The following is a 26,793-nucleotide window of genomic DNA, read 5'->3' on the forward strand; positions in this document are numbered from 1 at the left end:
TAACAGAATGTAAAAGAATTGAATGAATGTGAAAAGTAGATTTGCCTTCATCTGAGTGTGACAATGGGGTATCCATTGTAGGGGAACCTGAACTGCAGACCTCAGGGCTGTATTTCTTCCAGGTATTAAATGCAGTAGCCTATCTTCCTGCACTAGGACCTTCCAGAATGATCAGGGATATGAATGATTTTTTTTATTTTTAACAGTTTATTCTGAGAGAGGGTTGTGAGAGATTTCCAAATTTCCTGCTTTACATCATTAGGACTAACAATTTGCAAAGACCTTTTGAAGGTATTGGAACCAATTCTCCTGCCCCACAGACTAATATCAGTTACTTCAGATGTTTATGATTCTATGGTAAACTAAAGCTGTTCTTATGAGCTGAAAGAAGTTATCCAAAATGTCCCCAAAAAAACGAAATTGTTGCCCCCGGTTCCTCCACCACAATGGCTGGTGTGTATTATTTTTCTTTGAGAAAACTGATGTCAAGACCTGAACTTTCTCTTCCCCTGGATGCGTGGACTTGTTTCATCTCCGTTCAGAATGCAATTTTCTGCCAACAAGCAATTCTTTCAGAAACATTAACAAACAAAAGTGTGACTTCAATTATTCTTAGCTATGGCATAATACTGTCTTCAGAAATCCTTCTGTGGGTGTTACAGCCCAGCTCTTGAGATAACAGTTAAAATTGCAGAGCCTTATTTTGACACGATTGGCCCTGAGGAGCCCACCAAAACCAAGCAGAAAAACATCTAGTGCCCACAGTGGCTTCTCTTTGTTTTCTTATTTTCATCCCCTTGGTACGAGGAAGGGGTCACTCAGTTAAAGAACTCCCAGATTTTCACAGCTTCAATTTTGTTAACTGTTATTAAGCATCCAAAATAATGCTTCCAGCATGTCCATTCTGGGTTTATCAAGTTTCCAGCTTAAATCCCCACCCATCTTTCTGAACATAAGGGCAGGAGAGGTGGGTGGGTGTGTGTGTACAGTGGCTAGAAGCAAAGAAATATGGGGCCATTACATTTTTTGACATTTGAACATGGAAAGAAAATATCATTTTGTCATTTTTACTTCACATAGTGCAAGCATGATATTTTTAGAAGTGTTTGTTTTGGTTATTCCTGCCATAGCAGGCGGTTTTAGGTTTGTTTTGGTTTTTTTAGTAATATTGTTTGGTTAAAGATCTCAGCCCACCTTGGCAAGCTCAGTGAATTCCAAGAACCTGGTATTTGTCAGGAGCAGCACCTTATGTCACAAAAGTTGCTGCTGTCAGCAGCCAGTTTATTCAGCATGTGACTTTGGGGGTGGCCTCAGTGAGTGCCTTTTCCTACTGAAACAAATAATACAGTTTTGTCTGGCAGTCAGAATGTTTTGCTGGAGATGGTTATGAGTCTTGGGAAGCACCATCTTGGAACTACTGGTTTATTAATGTGGTGGTGTTCCCAGGGGTCCCAGGATGAGGGAAGAGATGAGAGTCTTGACTCCATGCTTCAGAAGGCTTATTTATTATTTTATGATATATATTATACTAAAAGAAAATGATATACTAAAACTATCCTAAAAAAATAGAAGAAAGGATTTCATCAGAAGGCTAGCAAGGAAAGAAATGGAACGGAATAATAAAATCTTGTGACTGACCAGAGAGTCCGAGATAGCTGGACTGTGATTGGCCATTAATTAAAAACAACCACATGAGACCAATCAAAGATGCACCTGTTGCATTCCTTAGCAGCAGATAATTATTGTTTACATTTCATTTCTGAGGCCTCTCAGCTTCTCAGGAGAAAAGATCCTAGCAAAAGGATTTTTCATAAAATATGTCCATGACATATTAGACCATTATGAATTGATATCTCACCCTGCAGAGTTGCACAGTTGCTCCTCTATAGTGAGTGTTTAGTTAGTTGTACCCAGACCACGTGGAACAGAGGAGTTACAGTGGCTCTAAAGGCTCACACTGCCCACTCCTTGGGTAGGCCACGTGGTTCTGCTTCAGCATGACTGCCACGGCTGGGTTCCCCTTCATTCATTGAGGCAGAATTTGGAACAAAATGTAAAATTTCAAGGAGTTGCTGAGGCCAAAGCAATGTTTCAAGTGTAAGGCATGGATTTGTTTTGGTTAAGTACTGAAATCCTGTTTATCCTAGAGGAAATAAATTTCTTTTTCTTTGCATTAATAACTTTTCTTTATGTTTTTTTTCAAAGCAGGGTAAAGAGGACTCCTGTTCCCTGCTGTTCAGAAGGAGCCTCCTGTGCTTCAGCGTGTGCCCACTGCTCCAGTGCTGTCACTGGGCACCACTGGGAAGAGCCTGGCTCCATCCTCCTCGCACCGTCCGTGCCTTCCTTTCTGTATTGTCCTTCCAGGAGATATCAGAGTGGTTGAAGTCCCCTATGAAGACCAGGGCCCGAGACTCAAAATCTGAGTTTAGACACAGGTACTGATAATGTCCTCCAGACTGTGTGGAACAGGTATACATGCACCTGATATTCCTGTCAACTGTAGCTCTTCCAGAATTGAGTGCAGTAAGAATGAGGACTTCAGGGAGAACAGCTGCCACTCCTCTGCTTTTCTGTAGCTCCCTTTATGTACTACACAGTTCTTTTGGTGGTTTCTAATTCTACTTATTTTTTGTATTTTTCCCTGTGCAGGAAGGATGAGGAGGACCAGAGTTTTATCACTATCTTCTCATTTTGCATCACACTTCAGCATCTTCGCCCATAAAACAACTTTTCATCCTGTGAGTACCTCAAGCGATAATTATATCTAGGGTTTGTTTGTTAGGAAGCTTGGTGCATGACTTCAGTCATATCCCCTCGAGTAAGGAAAGAAAATGCAGAGGGCTGTGAGTGAAGTATTTTCTAGAAACATCTGAGGTGCAGTATAAGGCAGGACCATGATGTACCATACAGATGCTCTCCTTCCAGATACTTCTTTCCTTGGAAAGGCAAACCCACCAGCGTCCCATCTCCAGTAGACCTGAGCTCCATGACTGAAGGTTGCCAACTCCAGCTGTGTTGGAAGCTCTGTAACAGTCTGTGTTGACAGCTAGTGACAGTTCCTTAGGATGGAAAATCATGTGGCAAGCTGTGAGTGAGTTGAGGCATTTCCCTCCTACTCTCTGAAGCACACTTGTCATGTCCCAGATCAATGTGAAAGTGCCTGAACTTCCAGCAACAAACCCAGGTAGAGCACTGGCTTCATTTATTGAAGTAAGTTTTACCTGTCCATTTGGCAGAAATGTTTTGTTTGCTGCCTCATTCCCTAAGTGGTTGAAGTCCTGTTTTATCCACTGTTTGGGTAAAGTTAAGCAATTTATAGCTCAGTATTATGTGTTCTTTTCTATTCTTTCCAAGTATCCCTGACTTTAGGAAATGAATCCCACCTAAATTGGTAATTTAATTCACCTGAACATTTTTCCATAATAATAATGGCGCAGCTTCTAAATTAAAGTGTCTCTTAGCAATGTTGTCAATCCAGAAGAGGACTTGCTCAGAGGAACTGTTTCAAATACCAGATTTGTGAACACAGAAAAAATCTACAGGCAGGTTTAGATCTGCAGATTACCCCAAAATATTGTAGGTTACTTTACAAGGTTGAGACCTTGCTCTGATTTTTGCTCTAAGTAATGCATCAGCAGAAGGTGGGATTAAGTGCACACAGGTAGCTTTCAAACAGCTCCAAGTACCTTCAGCCCGTGCGTCTCTGCTACTATTTACTCATCTGGAGAAAAGTTATCTTGTTTACTTCCAAAAAGAAATTTGAGTATGATAGAATTTCCTTGGGTAAAGTGGCTGGTGCAGTCCTGTGGCCAATGCTCATCAGTTTGCTGTTTTGGGTAGTGCCTGGGCTGTTGCCTATTTCAGAAAGAGAACTCAAACTTCATGGAAGGGACTCCCACACTGCATTATCAAGGCTCCTGTGCTACTTTTAAATTTCAGCGCCAACACAGCCAGTTGCCTCACAGATTGTCTCGATGTTCCATAACTAATTAAGCAAATCGTGTAGTAGTGATTACAATGGATAGTCTTGACAGGAGATGCAGGGGTCAGAAATAAGCAAGGCTATAAAACTAGCTGAATTTTATATTCCAATACCATTATTCCTAATTCTGCTAGCCCTCGACTAGACACTGGCACCCAAACAGGAGATTTACCTTCAAGCCTAAAGGAGGAAAACCAGATTTTTTTTTTTTTCTGTTAAAAAAAAATTCTCCTATGGAAATTCTCTTGGCAGTCATTTAGAAAGATACTGTTTCTAAGTTCTTGCATTACACATGGGTTTAGAAATTTGTGCTGCTCCGAAATCCTCCAAATTTACACAAGAATTAACACAGAAGACCCATTTTGAAGTACTTCAGGGAAGCTGTGACCCCAAATCTGGAGCTTTACAAGAAATGCTGTCTGCAGAGTTTACATGTCTGGGAGAACATCTGTGACTACGGTTGGATTCAGTCATCAAAGCCTAAATCTGATGCTTCAGGTTAGGAGCTCTGTGCAGTACTGCAAATTTATGCAAAACAGTACAAGCATCAGCAATGAGTCAGGCTCGACAAAGACCTGTCTCTTCTGTGAAGAAAACCCTTGAAAGCACTCTTTTAAAAATGTCTTAAGACAGCTTTTATGATCTTTCAGGTTGTCTTGCTTGTTATTAGAGGTCTATAATGTTCCTGTTGTTGTTCTATTACGGCTTTGCAGAGACTGAACTGGACTTGACTGTAACCTTCACACACATCAACAGATACTCACTGACCCATGCTGAAAGGAATGGGACAGTGTTTTCCTGAAGAAACACTATTCCTCTAGTCCAGTGTATGGACAAAAGGTGTGTAATATTTATGCATGAGAACATGATTTGTTAATAGTGTCAAGTTAGTTACTGACAGTGCAAAGGAAGTGGCCTGAATGACTTTTTCCAGTATTCAGGAATTTAAAACAGTCAATAAATTATTTCCATTTTATCATGCAAACTGTAGGCAGCACAACAGGCTGACTGACAGCAACACAAAAAAATGAATTAAGCAGAATTATTAACTGACTGTACCTTCAACTGATTTAATTCTAAATGTCTTCACTGTAACAGTTCTTTCGTGTTTAAGGAAAGCATAAATAATCCCCCCAGCTAATACATATATATATATATGAACACCATGGCCTTAGAGGTGCTAGAAAAGCAATCTTTTTACAAATTGAACTCTGAAAGGTTTGACATGACAGAACTCATAGATAAAGGTATCTTTTATTCTTCTTTTCACTAAAATCAAATTCAACCAAGGAATTCTAACTTAAACCCCACTATTGTAAGGAAAACAGTCTTTTTTAAGAGATTGCAAAAAAGCATTTACTGAACATTAGTTTGAACTCTAACAAAATAATTAAAAGCAGAATGACTCCCTATGTCTTCTTTCCCCATCTACCTCCTGTTAGAGAAAACTTACATAAAATTTACATCAATAAATTAATATTCAAGTTTTAATTTGAAGGAAATTAAGAGTTTTTAAACAAAATAAAACAAATACTAAAGCCTCTAAGTTACAAGATTTATTTCAGCAACTTCAAAACTAGAATGGAAGTGTCTTTGAAAAAGACAACTCTGTGAGAGAACCACATTTAAAATGTGTTAAGAAATATTAGTTTTATTTAACCAGTTTTCACAGCTGAATATTTATTCTATAAAAACTTTACAGATTGTACAGTTTATATATAGTTCAAACTACTAGAACAAAGAAGTAGGTCCCACAGATGCAAAAATACTGTACCAATTCAAGGTAAAGGCAGATTTACACACTGTACAGCTCTCCACTGGGAAGGGGAGGTGGGTCAGTTCCAAGTAAAAAGTTCAAAACTGTACAAAAATAAGGTTTGATTTAATTTTCATTCTTCATAATACATTCAATAAGATTGCAAGCACAGATACCCAAGTAATAATAGATATCTGCAGTCAGGAATCAATAACCACTCCTGAAAGGAATGCAAAATAGGTCTATTTACACAGGGCACTCTTTTACACCATACTGCATATAGTGTATATTTCAAATAATAAAAAAGCATAGACAAAGAACATTAAACATCTAATATAAGGTAGTTTTTTTTTTTTTTAAGAGGTTTTTTTTTTTACTTAATAGTGTGCCAAAAGAATTTTAACTTATTAAATAATATATTCTAAGTGAACCTAAAATTTATGAACATAAAATGCATTTTTGGTGTAATACATCAATTAAACCAGCAAATAGGAAAAAAGAACCAAAAAAAACCCCCAAACTGTATATAAAGTAGTATTTTCACCCAGCAACAGGAGCACTTATGTAGTTATTAAAAAAACCAAAATAAACAAATAAAAACCCCCAAACAAACAAACAACAACCCAAAGAGGCTTTTTAAAAACCCACTAAAACTAACTTATAACTTAGGATATTCATACATAAGATATTCAGTGATTCACTAATACTGCAAAACAAGCTTTTTTGTGTTGGTTTTTTTGTTTTGTTTTGTTTTGTTTTCCTTCCTTCCCCCTTCCATTTCCCGCTGGCTCTCCCTCATTCCCTTCCCTAAGAGACAGTGGTTTCTTCATGCTGTATGGGTAAGAATCAGACATATTCCTGCCCCTTCCTCCCACCCCTCCATACCTCCCCCCAAAAAATAACAGAGTGTTTCCTTAGCATTAATCCTGAGCACACTCTCTTTTTGGGGATATGTGTGATTTAAGCATAATAGGGTTTATTTACCCCAAAGTTTCAGAATGCTCCATTACTTGAGGTATTTCAACCTTCTTCTGAGACAATACCTTCTCTCTAAGCTGACTCATGGGGCAGAGAAAGCAAGGGCTGGCTAATACCCGTTTCAATTCTGTATTCTCATGAAAAAGAAAAGCATTACTCCAGACTTCCCTGCCACACAGAAAATAATGCAACACCATTAACTTTTTAATGAATTCTCTATTTGATACAGTACTAGCCAAAGATAACAAAAACTAGAGCTTTTAAAGAGATGTTTGGTAGTGCACTCTATAATTTTTAACCTAGTGTGTGTGTGTGTGTCTACATACACACTCTCACACATATTACATTTATATCTATATATATATATAAATATATATATATAAAAGACATATATAGATATATGCACACACATACACTTGTGTGTGTATACATCTGCATGTAACAATCAGGGAGAAAGGAGTTTTGTTCAAATTTAAGAGATACAGTACTTTTAAACCCCTTGACAATAAAAGGGGAAGGGGGGTGTGTGTCCACTCCTGTTCCCAAGCTGAGCAAGGGGTTAGTTTATATAAGGGTTTTTTAAATGGGCTTATTTTGCTTGCCCTGATATCCAAGAAATACAATTCCAGTGTCACGGGCATCTCATCAGAATTCATCAATTCTGTTCTGCAGATATTTTAACATTGAGTCCATCCCTTGTGCTGAGCCCCAGATTTTCTTCAAAACTTCACACTCCTTTTCATTTGCTTGTTCCAAGTCCACCTTCATGATGTTCCGTACTAAAGCTTTGGATTCTTCAAGTACCTGGGCCAAAGTTAAAAAAGGGGGAGTTGGGTCAGTATTGCCTGAGAACTGATCTGCCAGGTGCTTCTATGGGCAAGTAACAGGTTTATATAGACAAATGCTGGAGCTGATTATCAACTGAAGCTTATCAATTCATTACTACGACTGTAAGAAATGTTTCTCATATTCATCTGCCTTGTGCCATCCCACAAAATTTCCTTTGCCTTATACCAGCACAATTTAAAAGTGCACAGAAGTATGAAAATAATGAAAATCATAAAGTAACTATGAAAATATATCTATATATATATATGGTTTTGTAACTATAGGAAAGTGCAAGGCCATAGTAGTGAAGGCTAATCGTAACACTTTTATCCCAAACTGGTCTAATAAGGGGCCAGATCTTGAGCTCTTGAGCACTTAAAATAAACTGAAAAAAACTCTTGTTTGTTTTTTCTGTTTAGAAAATGAATAATTTGCTTTTAAAATCCAAAATTTCTAATTTCTAGTGCATAGAACAGTTAATTTGTACTGCATCTTTCCTTGTAAGAAAAGTAAAATTACCACTATTTGATGCCATCTTGTGCAACTGCCAGTAGCACACACAACCACTACGTGTTACTCATAAAACAAAGTCCAGCACAACCTCAAAGACTGTATTTATTTCATTGGTAACTTAAATTAGAACTCAGCCTCACTCAAGATTTCTGTGTTTCTGTGCAGATATTAGGGCAACTGTTTGTACTGTTGATTAGACCAAGTTGGACTTCAGCAACTCTGTTAATACCAAATTACATTATAAAAATCCAATGCTGGTTTAGTTTATGTTCCTTATCAAATGCCACAGTACGCTATATTTAAGAATCAGATAGAAACTTTAAAAAGAATCCTAAAAAAACACAAACCAAACAGATACATAAAAATCTGTCAAAAAACATTGCTGTGTTATAATGCAGTCCTCATTTCATGAAAAGACTCCTTGTTTTTTTTCCCCAGGACAAGAAGATACAGTCCAGTACTACTTAGATTAATTCTTATTCATCTAATCATAAAAATACAAGAAGATAAAGGAAACTTACAACTGAATTACATGTGACAAGTTCTTTAATTCGAACCATTACTTCCTGTGTGAATGTTCCTGGCCAGAACACTTGGGAGACGAGTCCTTTGGCACAAGCTTCCTGCGCCGTCAGCTTCCTTCCACTGAACAACATTTCATTGGCCTGAAGGGATAAAAAGTTACTTCTGGTATGAAATGTAATGAGACAAAACTCATCAAAGGAAAAATGTTCAAAACAAATAAGAAAAATGCCTGCACTGTTTGAAATAGTTTTATTACAGCTCTTCCAAGTTTTTTTAATTAAAAAAAGAAAAATACTGGCCTACAGCTGGCTGGTCCGTGTTGTTGAGCAGTACTAGGTCAGTAGTTATTGAAATGTGGATGTCTATGATTAATGGTTAAATGTGAAAATGTCTTCTGTCATTTCCTGGCTGTGAATGTTTGTTAGCTCTGGCTTTCTTACAGTACTGCTGACTTGGTTATCTGTGTATGTGGGAATAGGTTATAATGCCTGGCCAATCTGTAAACCAGCAATGAATACATCAGCTTGCCCTTTATAAGGATGTATTCCAATTTCTGACCAAATTCATAGAAAATAAACATTCACATTTGCTTCAACAGTCCAATACTGAAATTATAAATCCTTTAAGTATCTGATATAGCAGTCTTATTAAAAACCCTCAATATTTAAAAGATCTTGCACATGGTTCAAGGTACAGAATTGAGTACCACCTTCTATGCAACAAGATGCTCTCTCTAGTTCTGTATATGTTTTTGATTTGTAATTATCATGCACTTTACTATTTACCAATTTCCCCATTAAAGTTTTGTCCTACAGCCACTTACAAAGCCATTACTGGATTGATGAAATATAGGAAATAAGGCTGTTCTAAAACACAAACCTGACAGGTGTAACACTTCTGAGGGAAAAATACTGAGGTTTTTAACATTTTCCAGTAGCGGAACATCTGGTAATTATTTCAGCAACTTTCAGTTAAGGATCTCAAATAATTAATTATTAACTTCATAAACAATTATTCATTTGCTGTGCTACCATGTTCCTGGTATTGCATTTTACACATGAAGCAATGTGGAGATTCTGCAGTCTCTTGTTTGTTCCTTTGTAATGAAATATGAAGTCTGGGCTCTACTGGTAGTTTGCTTCCTGACTGCCAGTCCATTTGGAACGCAAGAAAAAAACCCAGCCAGCTTCCTAGTGTATTTTACTGTGATTTTACCATCAGCACATCTTCTCAGAGTTACTATGGAAAACTGTGATTCACATGTATTAGCTGACAAAAACCCAAATCTCTTGCACTGTGATCGAGTTCTATACCCTATAGTTCTACCTTCTGTGAACACAGTATCAACTACACAAAGTTCATTAACCATTCCTTCTCATTTTCCAGAATGTATGTGAATAATAATAACCTGAAATACTAAATAAGAATCAGAGATGTACACATGGTTGTCTAAAAACCGAATCCTTTTTCCTACACAGTTGGGGAAAAATTAGTCTTCTAACATAATTTAAAACCACTTAACATTTCTATGAAAGATCAAAATGTGAAGTCAATCTAACTGATAGTTATGACAGGTAAGCATTTAAGCCAGGTGGTGAGGTCTACATATTCTTCATATGTATCTTTGCAAGGATAAAAACCAATGCTAGAAAACCCTTTTTCCCCCCTAAAACTTAGTTGCAACTGCTGAGTTCTCCTGAACATGAAACACCCTAAGTGAGAATGGTACAGTTATCTTATTTCTGCCAGCTGTAACACAGTATTAGCATAAAGTCTCACAAGAAATGAGCATTGCCATTGATGTTCTCACTTGACAGGCTTTGAGGGGAAATCTCTTGCTCTGGCATCTTCACTTTTGATCTATACACATCATCTGCTGGAGACCAACTGCTAAACAAGCTTTAATCATAATCATGCCTTGTACCTGCTGTAAAAATTAACTCACTTGGTGGTTACTTTCCAAGAAATATACTACAGCCATAGAAATGAGTGTGACAAAAATATTTCACTAAGAATCTCATTAGCAACCTTCACTTTCTACTCTAAGTAGAAAACATCTCCTTCCACAGAGGAACTTCACTTGGACCTCTGGACTCTCTTCAGTGAGGACTTTGAGGCTCACCAGGGTCCTTTGGTGCAAGGCCACAGGCACCAGGGCCATGGAGCAGCTCAGCTCTCCTGCACCATGATCAGGAGGCAGCTGGCCTCTGACCACCCCAGACCCTGGCTGTGACAGGGACTCCAGGCACTATGGAACTGTGCTTCCCTCCTGACTGACAGAAAAGCTAAGACATCCTGCCAGGCTTGCTGGGGCCTGGCAGGGAGACCCAGTGTGTGATGTGTGATCACACAGCTCCTGGGCTTCACATCTAGGACCTGACAGCCAGAGCAAGAGCTCCATGGCAGATTCATAATAACATCTCCCCATACAGACATCACCTCAATGTCTTACAGATTATTTTCAAAACTCAAAAGCCAAGTTCAGGGACACTTCTAAAATTCTTGGTAATTCCAAGACGGTATCAGTTTTGAAGCCTGAAGTTTGGGGTTCAAATTTCCTGGAATTAACCCATGGTTGAAAATGGGGGAAAAAGAAATCCCCCTCCATGAGATACCTGCTCACCCACAGAAGGTGACTGACTCCACATGGAAGATATTTCCAGGAATCTTGCAATGTAACATTTTTACATAGCTGCAGCTAACAACATTGCATTTTAAGACTGACTTACAAGAGTTAGGGGTGGCACTACTCCTGATGAATTGATATATTTGTAGAAAATATTATGATGCATTCAGAGGCCTTAAATTTTTGCTTTGTTTTTTTTTTCCCCCTGAATGTTTTGCATTTCACTCATAAAATCTTCCTGCTGACTTCTCTCTCTCTTTTACAGACAAAAGCATACTTCTGTATCTACTATACATATCTTCAAAAATTTATCTTCTATATCTATATCAAAGTCTTCAGTATGGATTCTGAACATATTTCATGAAATGTACTGAGTAAAGTCCAGCTTTGTCCCATAGAGACACTGCTTTGCTGCAGAGAGTCAAGGATACTATAAAAATAGTGGATTTTTTCCCCTTTTTGGACTGATCATTTTGGAATTGTTACAACTGGATGCTTTCAACTAAAATCTTTCTATTTAAGAATGAGAGCATTCACAAACACACATGAAAGAGTGCACTAGGGAAGAGCTTGTGTATTTTTGTACAACTTCTAAAGAAATGAAAAGTAACAACCACAAGTCTTTAAAGGACGAGGATGTATGGAATGGATGGATGAATGGATGGATGGCCAAATAAAAAGGGAAAGGAACAATCAGTAATTTGAAACATGCTAAGATATTAAAGATACTCTTATATCTGTTAATCTATTTCAGTTACCTTTTCTGATCTCTTCTAATAACTAAATCCAAATATGACACAATTAGCTATTAGATCTTTTAGAACTGGTGTTTTAATATATATTTTTTAAATCAATAAATACCTACAGGGAAGAAAATCAATAAACACCTACAGGGAAAAAATGGCTTTTATACCAAACAGTGATTTTGGAAAACAGGTGTAGCCACAAGCACTTGTTTCATACTGTCCAAACTGGAATAGGACATAGGTCTGAGTTTTCAAAGAACACAGAGTGAAAGAACACTAAGCAACATGAAAATAACATAGGTTGCAGATTCTTAAATAGCTTTTTGTTAGGGGTGCATGGAAACTGAAATAGTTATTTTGCATAGTGGCATAAGACTGCTCCTGGCTGGTGTCACAGTGCCTTGCTGTGCAGTGACACCGAGTGCCACGCTGGTGCTGTGCTGAGTGCAAGGCACCTGTGGCTGGTCCCCACGAGGCAGCAGCAGGGACAGTGTGTCTGGGGACACAGGACATGACCCTTCTGACACCATCAGGGTCAAAGGTGGGATTAAATCCCGTGCCTGCTTTCTGTTCTGTGCATGCAGGTGAAGACTAAGTTGTAAGAGCATGGAGCAGAAAAGCTATAAGGGGTGGCTTCTCATGAAAGGTTTTCATGAGAGAAAGAAAATAATTAAGAAAAAGACAACATAGGAAGGCAAAAAGTCTTGAAATCACACTGGATAAATTATCCCAACTGAATTGTGAAGCTGTCAGCCCCTACCCTGCAAGCTACTTACAGAAGCCAGGCCCATAATCCGAGGGAATGTAAGGGATGAACATCCATCTGGACTTTGTCCAAAAGTAGTGTATGGTGTCTGAAACCAGGCTTTCTCGTTGGCCCAGACCACGTCACACAGAGGCAATATAGATGCTCCAAGTCCAATGGCTGGGCCATTTACTGCTACAATGATAGGCTTCTTAAACTGAATAAAAGTATTCACAAAATTCCTGAAGAGAAACAGAAACATGCGCTCACTACATATATTGAGAGTGTAAAATATAACAGCCCTTGAAAACTGCATAATAATTCATCTTCACAGTAACATCACTTTCAAACCCAACCTGGTAACCTTCCACAATGAGGTGGTAATATCTGGTGGATGAGGGGAGAGAGGTGGATATTGTCCACACAGAGCTCAGAGTGAGGATTTCAGCACTGTCTCACATAAGAGTTTCAGAGTTGCGCTGTCAATGTATGAGCTGGATGAGCAGACAGTGAGGTGGACTGGAAAATGTGGGAATGGCTGGCCCAGAGGGTGGTGACTCATGGCACAGGCCAGTGATTTAAGTGTTGCACCCCATGGGTTCAGTGATGGGTCCAGCTCTGTTCAGCAGCTTTGCTGATGATTTGGTTGATGGGGAAGAGCTTATTCTGAGTGAGTTTGCTCAGGATACAAAACCAGGCTGATACACCAGAGGATTGTGCTGCCATCCAGAGGGACCTTGACTGGCTGGAGAAATGAGCTGACAGGAACATCCTAAAGCTCAACAAGGGAAGTGCAAAGCATTGTGCCCGGGGAGGAACAACCCCAGGATCAATGTATGCTGGACGACAAGCTGGAAAGCAGCTTGGCAGAAACTGAGCTAGGGTTCCCAGTGGATACTAAGCTGAACTTGAGCCAGCAGTGTGCCAGTGCTATCCTGCACTGCTTTAGGAGGAATGTTGTCTGGAGTGTGCAGGAGTTGATCCTGCCCCTCTGCTCAGCCCCAGCGTCATTATGGACTTCTCAGTGAAAGGGAGACTCCAGATGGTCTAGCAAAGGAGCATCAAGGTGACCCAGGGACTCAGTGAGCTGGGCATGCTCAGGCTGGAGAAGGGAAGGCTCAGGGGATGTCACCAAAGTGTAAAAGTACCTGAAAGGGGATGCAAAGAGGATAGAGCCAGGCTCTTTTCAGTGGTGCACATTGAGGCAGTGGGCACAGACTGAAACATGGGAGTTCCCTCTGAACAGCAGGAACACTTTCTTACTGTGAGGGTGACCAAATAGGCAGCCAACAAAGTCATGGACTCACAGTCTTGGGAGATTTAAAAAAACCCCAGGAAATGGTGCTGGCCAACCTGCTCTAGGTGACCTTGCTTGAGCAGGTTGAACAAGATGACCTGCAAATGTCCCTTCCAACCTCAACCATTTTTTGGTTCTGTAAAAGCCTACCATTCCTCCCAGCCCAACCCATCACAGTAGTTGGGCAGGTGCAGATTTAACACCCCTCTACAAGCATCAGCTGATACAGCACTTTGGTACATCCATGTGTCCCACAGCTCCCAGATAAGGCTGCAGCCTTTCCACACCTCTGGGTGCCACAGCTGTGGCACAGCCCTGCTTGGTCCTCACTGCATTTATGTATGGCATCAGCACAAGGTATTTACCTGTGTTTTTAAGTGACAGTAATAAGGTACAAATGAAGATGGCCAAAGCATTATTGGTCTTCCTTGAGGAGCTTTTCTTAACAAATAAATCTGCTTTTAAAAACTACAAGCATTAATGGTAGAGCTCTATTATCCCATATCACACATCTGTAAATGTCCCCATCTCCCATCTTTTGGTCAGTAATACTACACTATTACGTGGCATATGCATATTCTCATCCTCATTGACAACAAAAAAATGGCAATTCATTCCAGTACCCACAAAATATCGATGCTTCTGTTCTCAAACAGTAATGCCTCCAAAAGCTTCTTAGGAAAAAACAGTCACGTGTGTATGAATACATGCACAGGTAATTTTAAAGTTTGCTCCCTATCTGTGTTATGAATTTTTGTATTTCTGCAAAACAGAACAATTTTACTATATTGCACTCAGCACTAAAGGTTATCATACTCCTTAACTCATTCTAGTGAACTGAAATAGCTAAATGCAAAAACCCAAATCTAAACCATCTCATGCATCATACAAACATCCCATCCAGAGACTTAAGGTAATTTTAATCATGTCTGAATATCCCAGAGAGGACCATTTCTAGAATATACATGAAAAATACCTTATTTGAAAGGGAGGGTACGTGTCTATAAGTCTTTTAAGTTACCTTTGTCCATTTTATTACAATGAATATTAGGTGAAAAAACAGGTTTCTGGAAGGGCCCAGATTAAAATAGTGACAGAAGCTCAGTGCTAAGACCTTCTGGCCATATCTGAAGTCACTGCATAAGCAATTTTTACATGAAATGACTGAAGAATTTCCTTTGATAAAAATAACTATAATCATCCTTATGAACCAACTGCGCCTCCAATGAAAAAGATTTTACATGTCCATGGCCTTTTTTTAGAAACATGACCATTGATAACAAGAACAGAAGAAGAGCTCTGAAAGAATATAGGTACTCAGAAAGAATGCAAGAGATCAGGATCTCAAAACCAATGCTCAAATGTACTTGTTTGTATTACTAAAATGTGTCTCCAAGATTCATACTTTTTTCCGTATATTTTCTTCTACTTGGTAATAGTTCAGATCAATTTGTTTAAATGTTAGGTTTGGTACCTGGCATTGGGAAGATAATCACAAGTATTAATCTACTCCTCTAAAATATCCATCATTCCACTTCTCTGAATGTACTATATCAATTTACTCATTCAATGCATGTCTTGAATTTTGGTGTATTAAATTTGTTTTCTGGAAACCCTAAGGCTATTGAAGTATTTTAATATTGGTTTTAACTGGAGGAGTATTGCAATGCTCCCAGTTTACACAGTTAAAATTTAAAATTAAAAATGCATGAAATGACAACCCAAATAGAAAAGGACAAGAAGCATAAAGGAGTGCTGCACACTATAATGTAACTGGTGAATGTCTGAGATATTTTTGAATAAGAGGCTTCTGAAATAAAGACAGAACAAACCAGGCCATATGATGAACAATACCCATCAGATGACTGAAGACAGCCATACATACCTAATAGCTTCTGCCATCTTAGTGCTTTCCTTTTTTCTATCATCCGTTAAACGTCGTATAAAATAAATAAAATCAAGACCACAGCAGAAAATGCTACCAACTGCACTGAACAGCACAAGTTTACTGTCATCTGCAGCTGCTGTGTTCAGTGCACTTTGGACTTCCTTCATTACCTGGAAAATAAAAATTTCATAAGAATCATTTTAATTCATCATTACAAAGCAGCATGTTATTCTCTTCCCTTCCTCCCCCTATGAGACCCTTCAACAACTTTAATTTTTCCTTAGGATCCACTCAACCATCTTATTAGAAAAGTTAACTTCCTTCATTATCCAAAAAAAAGGAAGTTAATGTATTAGAAGCTTTGCATTTCAAAAATGTAATTAGACAAGGATAATTAAATCATTAAGGAAAGATCTATTAGGTGTGATCTGTAACTAAAGCACTCATTCAGCATTTCTGTAATTTGGACAGCAGATGGCATATGCAACCAGTACAGAAAAAAAAGAAACCTTAATTGAGGCTAAAGGTTTTTTCAAGTTGCACTTTGTAAATCACTGTACATCTTTTAAAAGACAGTACACATCAACATGGTCAGGTAACAGAATTTTTAAATGCAAGTGAGTTACACACAGAGTCAAGTGTACATATAACACCTTGCAAGTAAGAACCTGTATCGTGTTCTGCGTACATTTGTGCCTGAATAACAAGCAGAAAAAAGGTAAGGATTCAAATTCCCCTCCCCTCCCAAAATCAGAATTGTTCTGACCTCTGGATTTAATGAATTATTTTCAGACGATTTTGTTGATAGCAAAATGTGTGTGAATCCATCTTGTTTCCTGACAACAATGTCTCTGTACCGGTACGCGCTCTCCGTTTGCCTCACGCTGAAACGCAGCCTTTTATCAAAGGGCTGATCTCTCCTGTCATCAATAAACCTTCGCTTGCTGGCTGTCACTCCTGTCACAGATGTCTGGATGTTGGTTGTACCATTGGCTGCTAATGCTTCCATAAAGGTGGGTGTACCTGGAAAGAGTTTAAACAAGTACAATTACATTTGAGTAGCTCACCCATCTCAAAATCCCTGTTAGCATGAAAACATGCAACTCATATTAAAACCACACAGTAAAAATGAAATTCTGTCTCCTGAAAGTTATTGAAAGAGACACTGTGAAGAGAGCAAAATTGAAATGACAAAGGGATTCAAGAAATTAATTTTACAATTTTGAGAATATACAATTAGAATAAGTCAAACAGACCAATTTTCATACACTTATTTTTAGAAGGGGAGAAATGTGTATTTAACCTAATACCAAGGCACTTCAGTAGGTTAATGGTCTGCTTTCTCCCTTTCCAACATTTTAAAGTCATTTAACAGCATCAACATTGCTAAGAGAAAGCAAAAGCCTTTGTTTCAATCAGAAGTTATTATAAAGAAAAAGACACTTAGAATACACCAAATAAAGAATCTGATTGACAAGATCATAAAAAGCATAATAGTTTTACAAGAAAAATGGAAATGAAGAAATGCAGACTATACTTTGAGAGGAGTACAAGACCCATGAAGTGATGGACAGTTTAATAGATTCACAGACAATGAGATCTTTCTCATGTTAAACATTTTTTGCTACTGGAATTGGCAAATAGAGAATTAAAGTTTTGCTGGTCTTGTTCCCAAACCCTTACACAGAGGGAGTTTGAAGGCATGCAAGTAAACAGGCCATTTTTCATGTCACAGAAGGGACAGGTTTTTCTGCAGTGCCCATTAGAAACATAATACCAAATAATTACCATTCATTAGAGAAAAAATGAGAGCGTACTGGATCTGTATGTTTAGGTCTCCATGCAAAATCTCCCCCAAATTTGTCATACTAAAGTAATGGAGTGTGCATAGGAGGGGGGGGGGGGGGGGGGGGGGGGGTTAAAAATATTGGGAAAGTGTGTTAGAATCCAAGACAGTAAAGTTTTGAAAGACTTGTCCTGGGAATTGAGCTCTGGGACTAAATTCTGGAAAGCCACTGCCCTAATCTCACTAACAGGTACTTCAGAACATCATATGTGCATATGATGTCTTAGGAAGTAGAGTTAAACCATGTATAAGTAAATTATTAATTAAATGTTATTGTAATTTATCATTATCTTTCTGAATAAGTTATATTTTTAAATTAAATTATTTCAAATTTTAACTACAACATATTTCAAACACTTGTGCATCCAGTGAAGACATTAAAGAGGCTCACTTAAGTAACTGGAATGTTCAATATCTTGATATTTCAACTGTATTAAAGTGCTGCTTACCTTGACTCATATGAAGTATGAGAGAGATAATAAGAAAAGAGACTAATTAAAATTTAGAACATTATACATTTTCCTACTTATATTCCAGAAATTGTTTCTGGATATAAATTAAGTTTTTATATCAAATAACTTAAAATAAATAGTTTATTATAAATACATTATGATTAATTAGGCAAGTTGTCTGTTTAAGATCTATACAATAATAAGATTTTACTCTATTTTTAAGGTCTTTCTTGTTATATTAGTGATTTATGCCTCTTACTATCTCACTTTTTGTGAAGTTCAAGACAATTCAGAATTTTTTAGTTGTTTAAAGTGAAGAGTAAGAAACTGGATTCAGTTTGAGATCAGTTTCAGAGACAGAGATGAACAAAATGAAATGGAAGATAAGTCTTTTGTATTGACACAAAAATTTCACATTTATTCCCACATTTTCCATGGCTTATAAAATTCCTTTTGATTTCATTTCAGCAGAATAAATAAAAATTTGGTGTATACTAAATATGAACTTGATGAGGAAGGCTTTCAACTTTTTTTGAAACCATATTATGGCAATTACATTCCCTTAAAAGAGTTCTCCTGAAAGGGAATTTGCAGCAACACCAATGTTGCCTCATATTTCATTAGGAACACAACAAGAAGTTGTCCTTTTGTCCTAGCCATAGTGAAGACCACGGAGAATTGGGAGAGCAGGATAGACCAGACTAAGCCAAAACAAGAAGTCATTAAATTTGTGCAAGACCTTTGAGCATGTATTTTCCCACACTCATTCTTCCAAAGATATACAAATACCAGAAAAATTACTTTTGAGATGCAAGAGACAATGATTATATACTTTGAGAGACAAAACTTCTGGCAAGAAAGATCAAGATGTAAACACCACAGACCAATTTTCATGCTTATTGAACTGGCAAGAGACCTCCTGATTTTTTATATAAACCCTGTCTACACTTATCAATAGTTGGAGTTTCAAACCACAAGCAAGGGATAGCTGCAATTCTGGAAGAGGAAGAAGTCTCTTCTTTCCAATCATGTAAACACTTTTTTTTATTCCAGGATACTTGGACTGGAATAAAAAAATCTGTCAGCTTTAGAAACCACAATTCTGCACAGGGAGACTCAGCCAGCCAGTACAGATCAGAATATGGCACAGAAAGGTTCAACACATGTTTGTTAATGCTTGTCATTACTGATGGAAGTTTGGGACCCTGTATACCTGACAGCACAGGGGGCTCCTTCTCTTGGTGTTTGGTCCTTGGAAGCAAAGGGACAACTCAGAGAACATAAAGCAGTATTTCACTTTTTTAAGTACATAGGCAAAGGTGGTTTTACTACTCAGTCTTGAACACATGGTACAACAAACAGGGATGAAAATAAGTAAGTTCAACTGAGATTTAATTGTATTGCCAGAGATTTCCTTACATGAAAACTTTACATTAAGGTGACTTATCTTCAGGATAATTACAGCTGTATTTTAAAACAGAGTTTTGTAACAAACCAAAAGCAGTTCTGCATTTTAGACATTAATAGAGATAGCATAACAAAGATAAAACACTACGTCCCTCTCCTTTCAAACTGAGCTTCCAAAAATAAGTAAGGACTTGGGAAAAAAAGGCAGTTTACCCTGGATATTGTCAACTAATGAAGAACTGTTTGTTTAAAGTGTAAACAAACAGCTTATGGTTATATAAAAACCTTTCCACCTGCAGATTGTAACAATGTGATCTCAGAGCTGAAGACAGTAGTACTACTGGACAAAGCCAAAGCTTCACTATACAGATGCAAAAGGAAGTTAAGGAATACTTTGTTCTGCAGCTGTTGACCAAAACCTGGTAACAGACAGCAATTTCAGGCAACTGCCCTTGGAGGGAAAAAAACTAAGGCTATGAGCAACAGATAAGAAAGGAACTAGTCTTATCCAAAGGAAGACAGACACAGAATACCAGTTTTGGGAAAGAGGCAGAACAAAGCTGTTTTTGTTAAAAACACAAGTTATGCTCACTTTACAACAAAGCAAAATTAAAATCCCAAGCACCTCTCTAAGATATTCATGCCTTACTACTACTGAGAAGTTCATTAGCTTACATATCAAACCTTGAATACAAATAGTCCTCTCCCTGCAACAATACTGGGGATACATCTGAAGAGATGGTATAAAACCAGCAAAGCTTCTTTTGCACACTTCCTTTTGGGTACATATGTGTTGGTTCTCTTAATTCAAGGTTTGACTGACAGAGCGTGCTGTCTCTGAAAGCTTAGCATAGATGCCTAAGGAACAAGCACAAGAACATGAGAGGTGTGAACAATACTGTCTGAGTATTTTCTCTAACTCCAGCCACCAGAAACTTAGCAATTACTAAATTTGCATGCCCAGAATCATTGGCTGCACCAAACCCCATGTATTTAAATTCATCTTCTCCACAGGATTGTCCTATTTATTTTTGAAACCACTACGGGTTTGTCTTCCGAAGTATCTCTTGTCAGCAAGTTCTGGAACATACATGTTAAGTTTCTTCATTCTTTTCATCAGAACCCTTCTCCAGATTGACTAGCCCCAGTCTTATTTCCCTTTTCTTCTTCCAGAAGCCAGTCCAAGCCTGCCATTCTTCTCCATGCTTCTTCCTCTTCTATTAACTCTTGGAACAGGGCCAAAAATGGGACACAATATTCAATATGGGGTTTGGTTTTTTTTTTTAAACTACCATCAAACAGATGCTTGCAGAAAACTATCCAAAACAAACCCAATGCCATTTCCCTGAGCAGCAACAGACAGCCAGGAACCAGTCACTGTTTTATGTTTTGCTATAGGCACAGTTTGGTATATAAGCCTGTTTTGTCCCCTCCTCAATGCCTGGCATTCATCTGCACTGAAAGTCAGCTCTCATTTTACTCATGAAATCACTCAGTATTTTCAGAGAAGCCTGATGTGTTCACAAGGAGCTTTTGGAACTCCCATGTCTTTCCTGTACCCTCCTGGCACCACTTATGTCCTTTCCTACACTAAGTGATGAAGGGGTTAATGAGAAGCATCCTGAATCAAATAAGCAAATGAACAAACACCACCAGCAGCAATGTCTTAAAGTGTTAACTGCAGAAATAAAACTGCAACTGTAACTGATTACAGCTCAAGTACCAGACAGGGAACAATATGATCTGGAAAACTGATTAGTAAAAACAACTTGAATTTTCATGAAAAAAGAAATTAAAATCTAGAAGTAAGTTACATTTTTTTTCCTTAAATTCTTTCTGTACTTTTACTCCTTCATTGTACCTTGTATGTATAATTCACAAGAGTTCAAAATTAGTTGTCCAGTGCAGGTTGCCTCACATTTAATTTTTTGCCTACAAACAGAGGTGTTTTGTTACATGTTCATATGTATTAGCAATCTCTAACTGTAAACACCGTTAAGCTTTCCCAGTCTTAACTCTGCACTACATCAAATATTTCACAGGAGACAGGAATTCCAGACAGCGATACCACAATGCAAACATAACACAGAAGAGCTTCCAGTATTTTTTCCACTTCATCTTCAGTGATTACACAGAAAACAACTTAGAATTGTGGCGTATCAGCACAGACTAGAGAAACTAAAAATGAGGGTTCTAAACCTCCTATGTATGTGGTTATTTTTTGTCTGAATATGCATATTAATAGCATTTACATTTCTGAATCAAAAGTTCCACTTTGAAATGTCACAATAAACATTGGCAAGAAAAAGAAGTCTCAATTTATTGTACATTTCACCTAAAATGCTGATTTGCTCTGTGTTTCTGAAAGAGCATTCAAAATGTGCTGGTCACTTATGTAAGAAAGATGCAACTTCAGCAGAATATGGTGTTTCCTTGACACAGAGCCCAAACCAACCAGCAATAAGTTGTGCACACCCCAGCATCAGAACAGGCATCCCCAAAGATGCCTTGGAGGAGAGGGGGTGGGAAAAGGACAATATTCCTTCAAATCATAGGCTGATAATGACTGCAATTACCGTGCTGCTGATAATCTCATCAAAACCCTTACTGTGGGGAGGGAGGGAGTGTTTGTGCCCTGCAACACTCTCCTTGCTAAATGAAGTGAACCACTTCTGATTCTGTTCCAAGGAAACAGGTACACAGGCAACCAGGAGATGTTCTTCAGCCATCTTCTGTTGGTTTTGCAAGTATGCCACATTTCAGTACAAGGACTACAGGTTTTAAGAACAGATTAACTCTTTTGATTATGACAGAACTTGGTGGAACAACAGCAACAGGAAACTACAACTCAGCAGCAAGCAGTCATGAAGTGGCTGGCATGCTTGATTGTTAATGTCTACCTTCAACTCCTAAAAAGTCCTTTTCTTGTGCTGTTTGATTACAACTCTTTTCCATATATTATGTATAGGTATTAATTGTAAATATAACCTGGAAACACTGCTCCTATTAAACCTACATTTCTTACAGGACACTGCTATTGTGGACAAAATTAATATGAGAAGAGAAAAACACACATGTGGCCCAGTAGTATTTCTCTACTCAACTTTTGAAGTTTTTCTAGCTTACACTAGTTTTTAATCCTGGTTGCCATGCCACATTTAGAGTAATATTGTCTACAACAGCCTTTTCCCCCTTGGGTAGATATTTTTCTGTGTTTCTTAGATTACTCAGAGCCATCAAATATATTTATATGTTATTTTAATATTGTTAGGAATAGGGCAGCATTACTGGTCATGTTGGACTTTAGTAGGTTATAGGCTATTAATTATTTTTGCTTTTGGACGTCTTTCCTTTTCAGAACATAAGCATCCATGTGAAGATAAACTCGCAATGCCAACCAAAAATGCAACTAATCAGAACATAAAATTCTGTTACTGGAAGTGGGCAACCCATACAAGAGAAAATGGCATTTCTTCACCCTTGAGTTAAATAGGTTTACATTAGCCTGACTACTTTATATTGTTTAGGTGGAAATAATAATTTTTAAAAACTACATATGGTAAAAGATGGAAATAACAAAACACTAGACGTAAGATTTGCTAACACCATGCTCACAAAAGCAACAAGGATAACATTAATAATAGATAAATTGGCAACATATCTTTTAAGGAGTATGCTTAAGTTTTACTGTCTTTGAAGAACTGTGCATTTTTATGCATAATGTATTAAGTAAACTTTCCAGTCTCACAGTGGAAAGAAAATGTTCCACTCCTAACAACTCCAAAATGTTTTCCAAATACATCTCCATTCTTATTATTTCACCAAAAGTAGAAAAACAAACACTCCTCAGGTAGCAAAATCTCTTTCTCCTTTATCATAGATCAAGATAAATTAGAACTGTTCTCCTTTCCCCTTCCACTGCCGTTTTAGCCTGTTTTTAGAGTGATTTGTCTTCCACTGAATCTATAGTCAAGATGCTATTGACAAATAGAAAACAGTACACTACTGTTCTCATCATTTTAGATGGCTGTAAGGAAAAAATATAGATAAAAATTCCTAAGTGCCTCCAGTATTACTTCAGTCAAGAAATCCCAGCCATATTTCACAATAGCATGCACTAAAGTATTTGATGTGGGAAGCAAAGAGTTAGTTTCATTTCTTTTCTTCTTGAGCAAGTCAAATCAGAAAAGCCTTTCCCAGGTTACAGACTCCTTTTTGAGATATTTTAATACTGGGAACATTTCATAAGGGAAAACTCTCTTCTATCTTGATATTTTTGGAGCTGTAGGTTATGATACCACAGCATCCATTCAAAATGCTCTAAAATTTGAGAGTTAAGCAAGGACATCTCTCGGGGCCCATCTACAGAGGGAAGCTATTGCAAAATAGGCTAAGGTTTAAACTTGAAGTATACCCAGCTATTTCACACTAACTCCTAAGGTGAAGATATTCTATATTAAGAGCACTTCACTGCAATTTAATCCAATCCCCTTGAGTGATGTGAAAAATGGCTCTCTTTTTGTAGGCTATCAGTGTCCCAATGTAAGGCTTCTCTAAAACAGATACTGCCAGAAGACATCCCAGTAGTTTCATCTATAGACACAAACATATACATGCGATAGTACACATTATATAATGCTTGTAAGGACTATAAAACACCTCAGCTAGATTATGAATTAAATTTAAATAGACGGCTATAATACTATACTGGTAGAACACTTACATTAACCTTCTTTTTGAAAACAAATGTAAATACTAATTGACAGGTTCATTCTTATCACATAGACAAGGCTTTCAATACCAGACTTTGCAAGGGTTCCACTCACAACTGTCGCAAAAACCATTTGGCATTTTAATGCAGAAAACTGACAGAAAAGGCTCAGGACTCCCACAGGTTCAAGACACTGCTGTGAATGTGTTAAACTTTCCAGGGAACCCCAAGATCAGAATGCTGGAGTGAGCATCCCTGCAGGAAAAAGGCACCTCTATTTTTATGCATCTATCTCAAAAACGTACATGTGTTTTTCCAGCCACTATCTGATGTCTGCTATTCATAGAAGCTGTCTCAACCTCCCATGGGATATTCAAAAAGAGGCTCATTAAGAAGTGGCAAATGAACCTGAAGCCATCATCCAGTACACCAAGGGCACACAGCTGTGTGCCCTAACACCACCAGCTACACTCTATACTTGAGAAACCTGCAATACATAATGTATACACAGGCAGACTGTTCTGCAGCAGCACCCTCTTATGAGAAATTTCTGACCTGGAAGAAATAACTGGCTGGGGTGGGAAGAGGAAGGGCAAAAGAGGAGTCTCTGACTTTTCTAAGAGGTTCCCAAAACCCTGAAGTGAAAAACTAAACATTGCAGTGCTTGGGTATTTAGTCCTGATCCTTGCACTTACACAAGAGAGATGCCAGCTCCTTGACCCCTTCTCCTGCCTGAAGGGGTGTAGAGCAAAAATCAAGAGCTGGGCATTGGCACCAGTGGGAGAAAACAGGGTGAAAAGAAGATTACAGGTCTTGAGAAAGTGTAAACACAGGGACCTCTGAGCAATGGGAGATGAAAAGTATCTTTGGGTATCTCACTCAATGGGTGCTGGATAGTCAGGTGCTCTGAACTAAAAAATTAATTCAGAATAGTATCCCATTCACCTTGCCCAATCTGCCCTTTTATACTGTTGCAGAGGATAGGATCTACTGGCAACAGCTGAAAGGAGGCATGATGGAAAGGAGTGACAACCTGTGCTTTCAAGCTGAATCTGGTCTCTCCTGTTTATTTTTTGGCTATACTAGCTAGGATCAGCACATATATGAGGACTTGCATCAACTGGAGAACTTGTGAAGCATGTCCAATAATACCCTAATAATAATCATTATCATCATCAAAATAATGCCCCACCAAAACAATAAAATAAAAAAAAAACTCAGAGAAGGTTCTTAAGTCAACAGTAGAAGACTACCAAGCGTAAGACTCAGATCAGATGCTTTGCATGAAGAAAAATATGACATCCTCCCTCAATTAGGCTTTTTCCTGTATCAATGCAGGAAATCACTAGAAAGCCCAGGAGGCATTTGTCTCCACATCATCTTGCCCTGACCACAGTACAAGTAGTGTAGCTCTCCACAACCGGGATTTGCAGAGACAGCAAAGATCTTGAACATGCTGCACAGTGTAAGAAGGACACAGATCTGCTGGAACAAACCTAGAGGCACTGGAACAGGCTGCCCAGAAGTTGTGGATGCTCTGCCCCTGGAAGCGTTCAAGGCCAGGCTGGATGGGGCTTGGAACAATGTGGTCTAATGGAAGGTGTCCCTGCCCCTGGCAGAGGGGTGGGAACTGGATTATCTCTAGGGTCCTTTCCACCTCAAACCATTCTATGTTGATGGCCACAAGTCTTGGGAAAATGCCCATTCATAAGTTTTCATCACATTTTGCAACAAAGCGGTAAATAAATAAATAAATAAACCTCCCCCCCCAAAAAGGCCCATGATACATCACAGGGAAACAACCACAGTTGCAAGCAGAGAGCAGAGAAGGCATCTCAGCCAGCAGCTGGAAGGGCTGGAGGCAGTGAGCTGCCCTTACTCAGCAGGATGGATCACATGCATGGGCTCTATTTGGGTGCATGCTCTCCATACTGCTGAGGAAAGCAATAGGCATCCGTGGAAGACCTTAGGCTTTCTCCTGCATTGGCTGTTGTCATATTTATGAACAAATTATCAAAGGAAAAAATCTCAGACAAAAAACCTGAACTGGTAAGTCCATAAACCACTAATTAAGTAGTTAACTGGCTGCCATACATAGAAAATTGTTTAGAGCTGCCAAAGTGGCTTCCCTCAGGCGACAAAGCAAGGAATATAGAAGCCAGGATTGTTAGGTACAGGTGGTCCCTATCCCCAAAAGCTATTTTTTCCTGTAAGTATCTGCTTGTATGAAATACTCGATTTTTTTCTTTACAGAAATTATTAGTATCCAGATTAAAATACAAGTACTAACAGAGATACTATTGCTATACAGAAGAGACAGCTAAAGAAGCAACAGAACTAGCATGGTGATATTTAAGTGGGACATACTATTTCAGCAGCACCAATGTATAAATATGAAACTACAGCCTCTGAATTATTACAAATTAATTACAATTAATTACAATTATTACAAATTAATACTAGGAGGCTGACATTTTGAAGGGGCAGGAAAAA

General features: G+C 38.2%; 1 protein-coding gene and 1 long non-coding RNA gene across 2 annotated transcripts in view; one reads left to right on the forward strand and one right to left on the reverse strand.

Annotated features, from left to right (window-relative positions):
* The first annotated feature begins 2,133 nt into the window (after nt 1–2,133).
* On the forward strand, nt 2,134–9,177 carry LOC134420936 (uncharacterized). Its single transcript, XR_010028464.1, has 4 exons — nt 2,134–2,435; nt 2,650–2,738; nt 4,696–4,822; nt 8,496–9,177. It is a non-coding gene; the product is annotated as an uncharacterized LOC134420936 (long non-coding RNA).
* The window catches only part of CDYL (chromodomain Y like), a 104,841-nt gene continuing 83,654 nt past the window's right edge, over nt 5,607–26,793 (reverse strand). Inside the window, exons 3-7 of the mRNA XM_063161332.1 lie at nt 16,651–16,907; nt 15,882–16,054; nt 12,731–12,941; nt 8,579–8,722; nt 5,607–7,520 (exon numbers count right to left, since the gene is read on the reverse strand). Coding sequence (XP_063017402.1) covers nt 7,362–7,520; nt 8,579–8,722; nt 12,731–12,941; nt 15,882–16,054; nt 16,651–16,907 — 944 coding nt within the window. The 3' untranslated portion in view covers nt 5,607–7,361. The remainder of the gene's footprint in view (nt 7,521–8,578; nt 8,723–12,730; nt 12,942–15,881; nt 16,055–16,650; nt 16,908–26,793) is intronic.

Source organism: Melospiza melodia, chromosome 1, assembly GCF_035770615.1.
Source record: "Melospiza melodia melodia isolate bMelMel2 chromosome 1, bMelMel2.pri, whole genome shotgun sequence".
Taxonomy (NCBI): Eukaryota; Metazoa; Chordata; class Aves; order Passeriformes; family Passerellidae; genus Melospiza; species Melospiza melodia.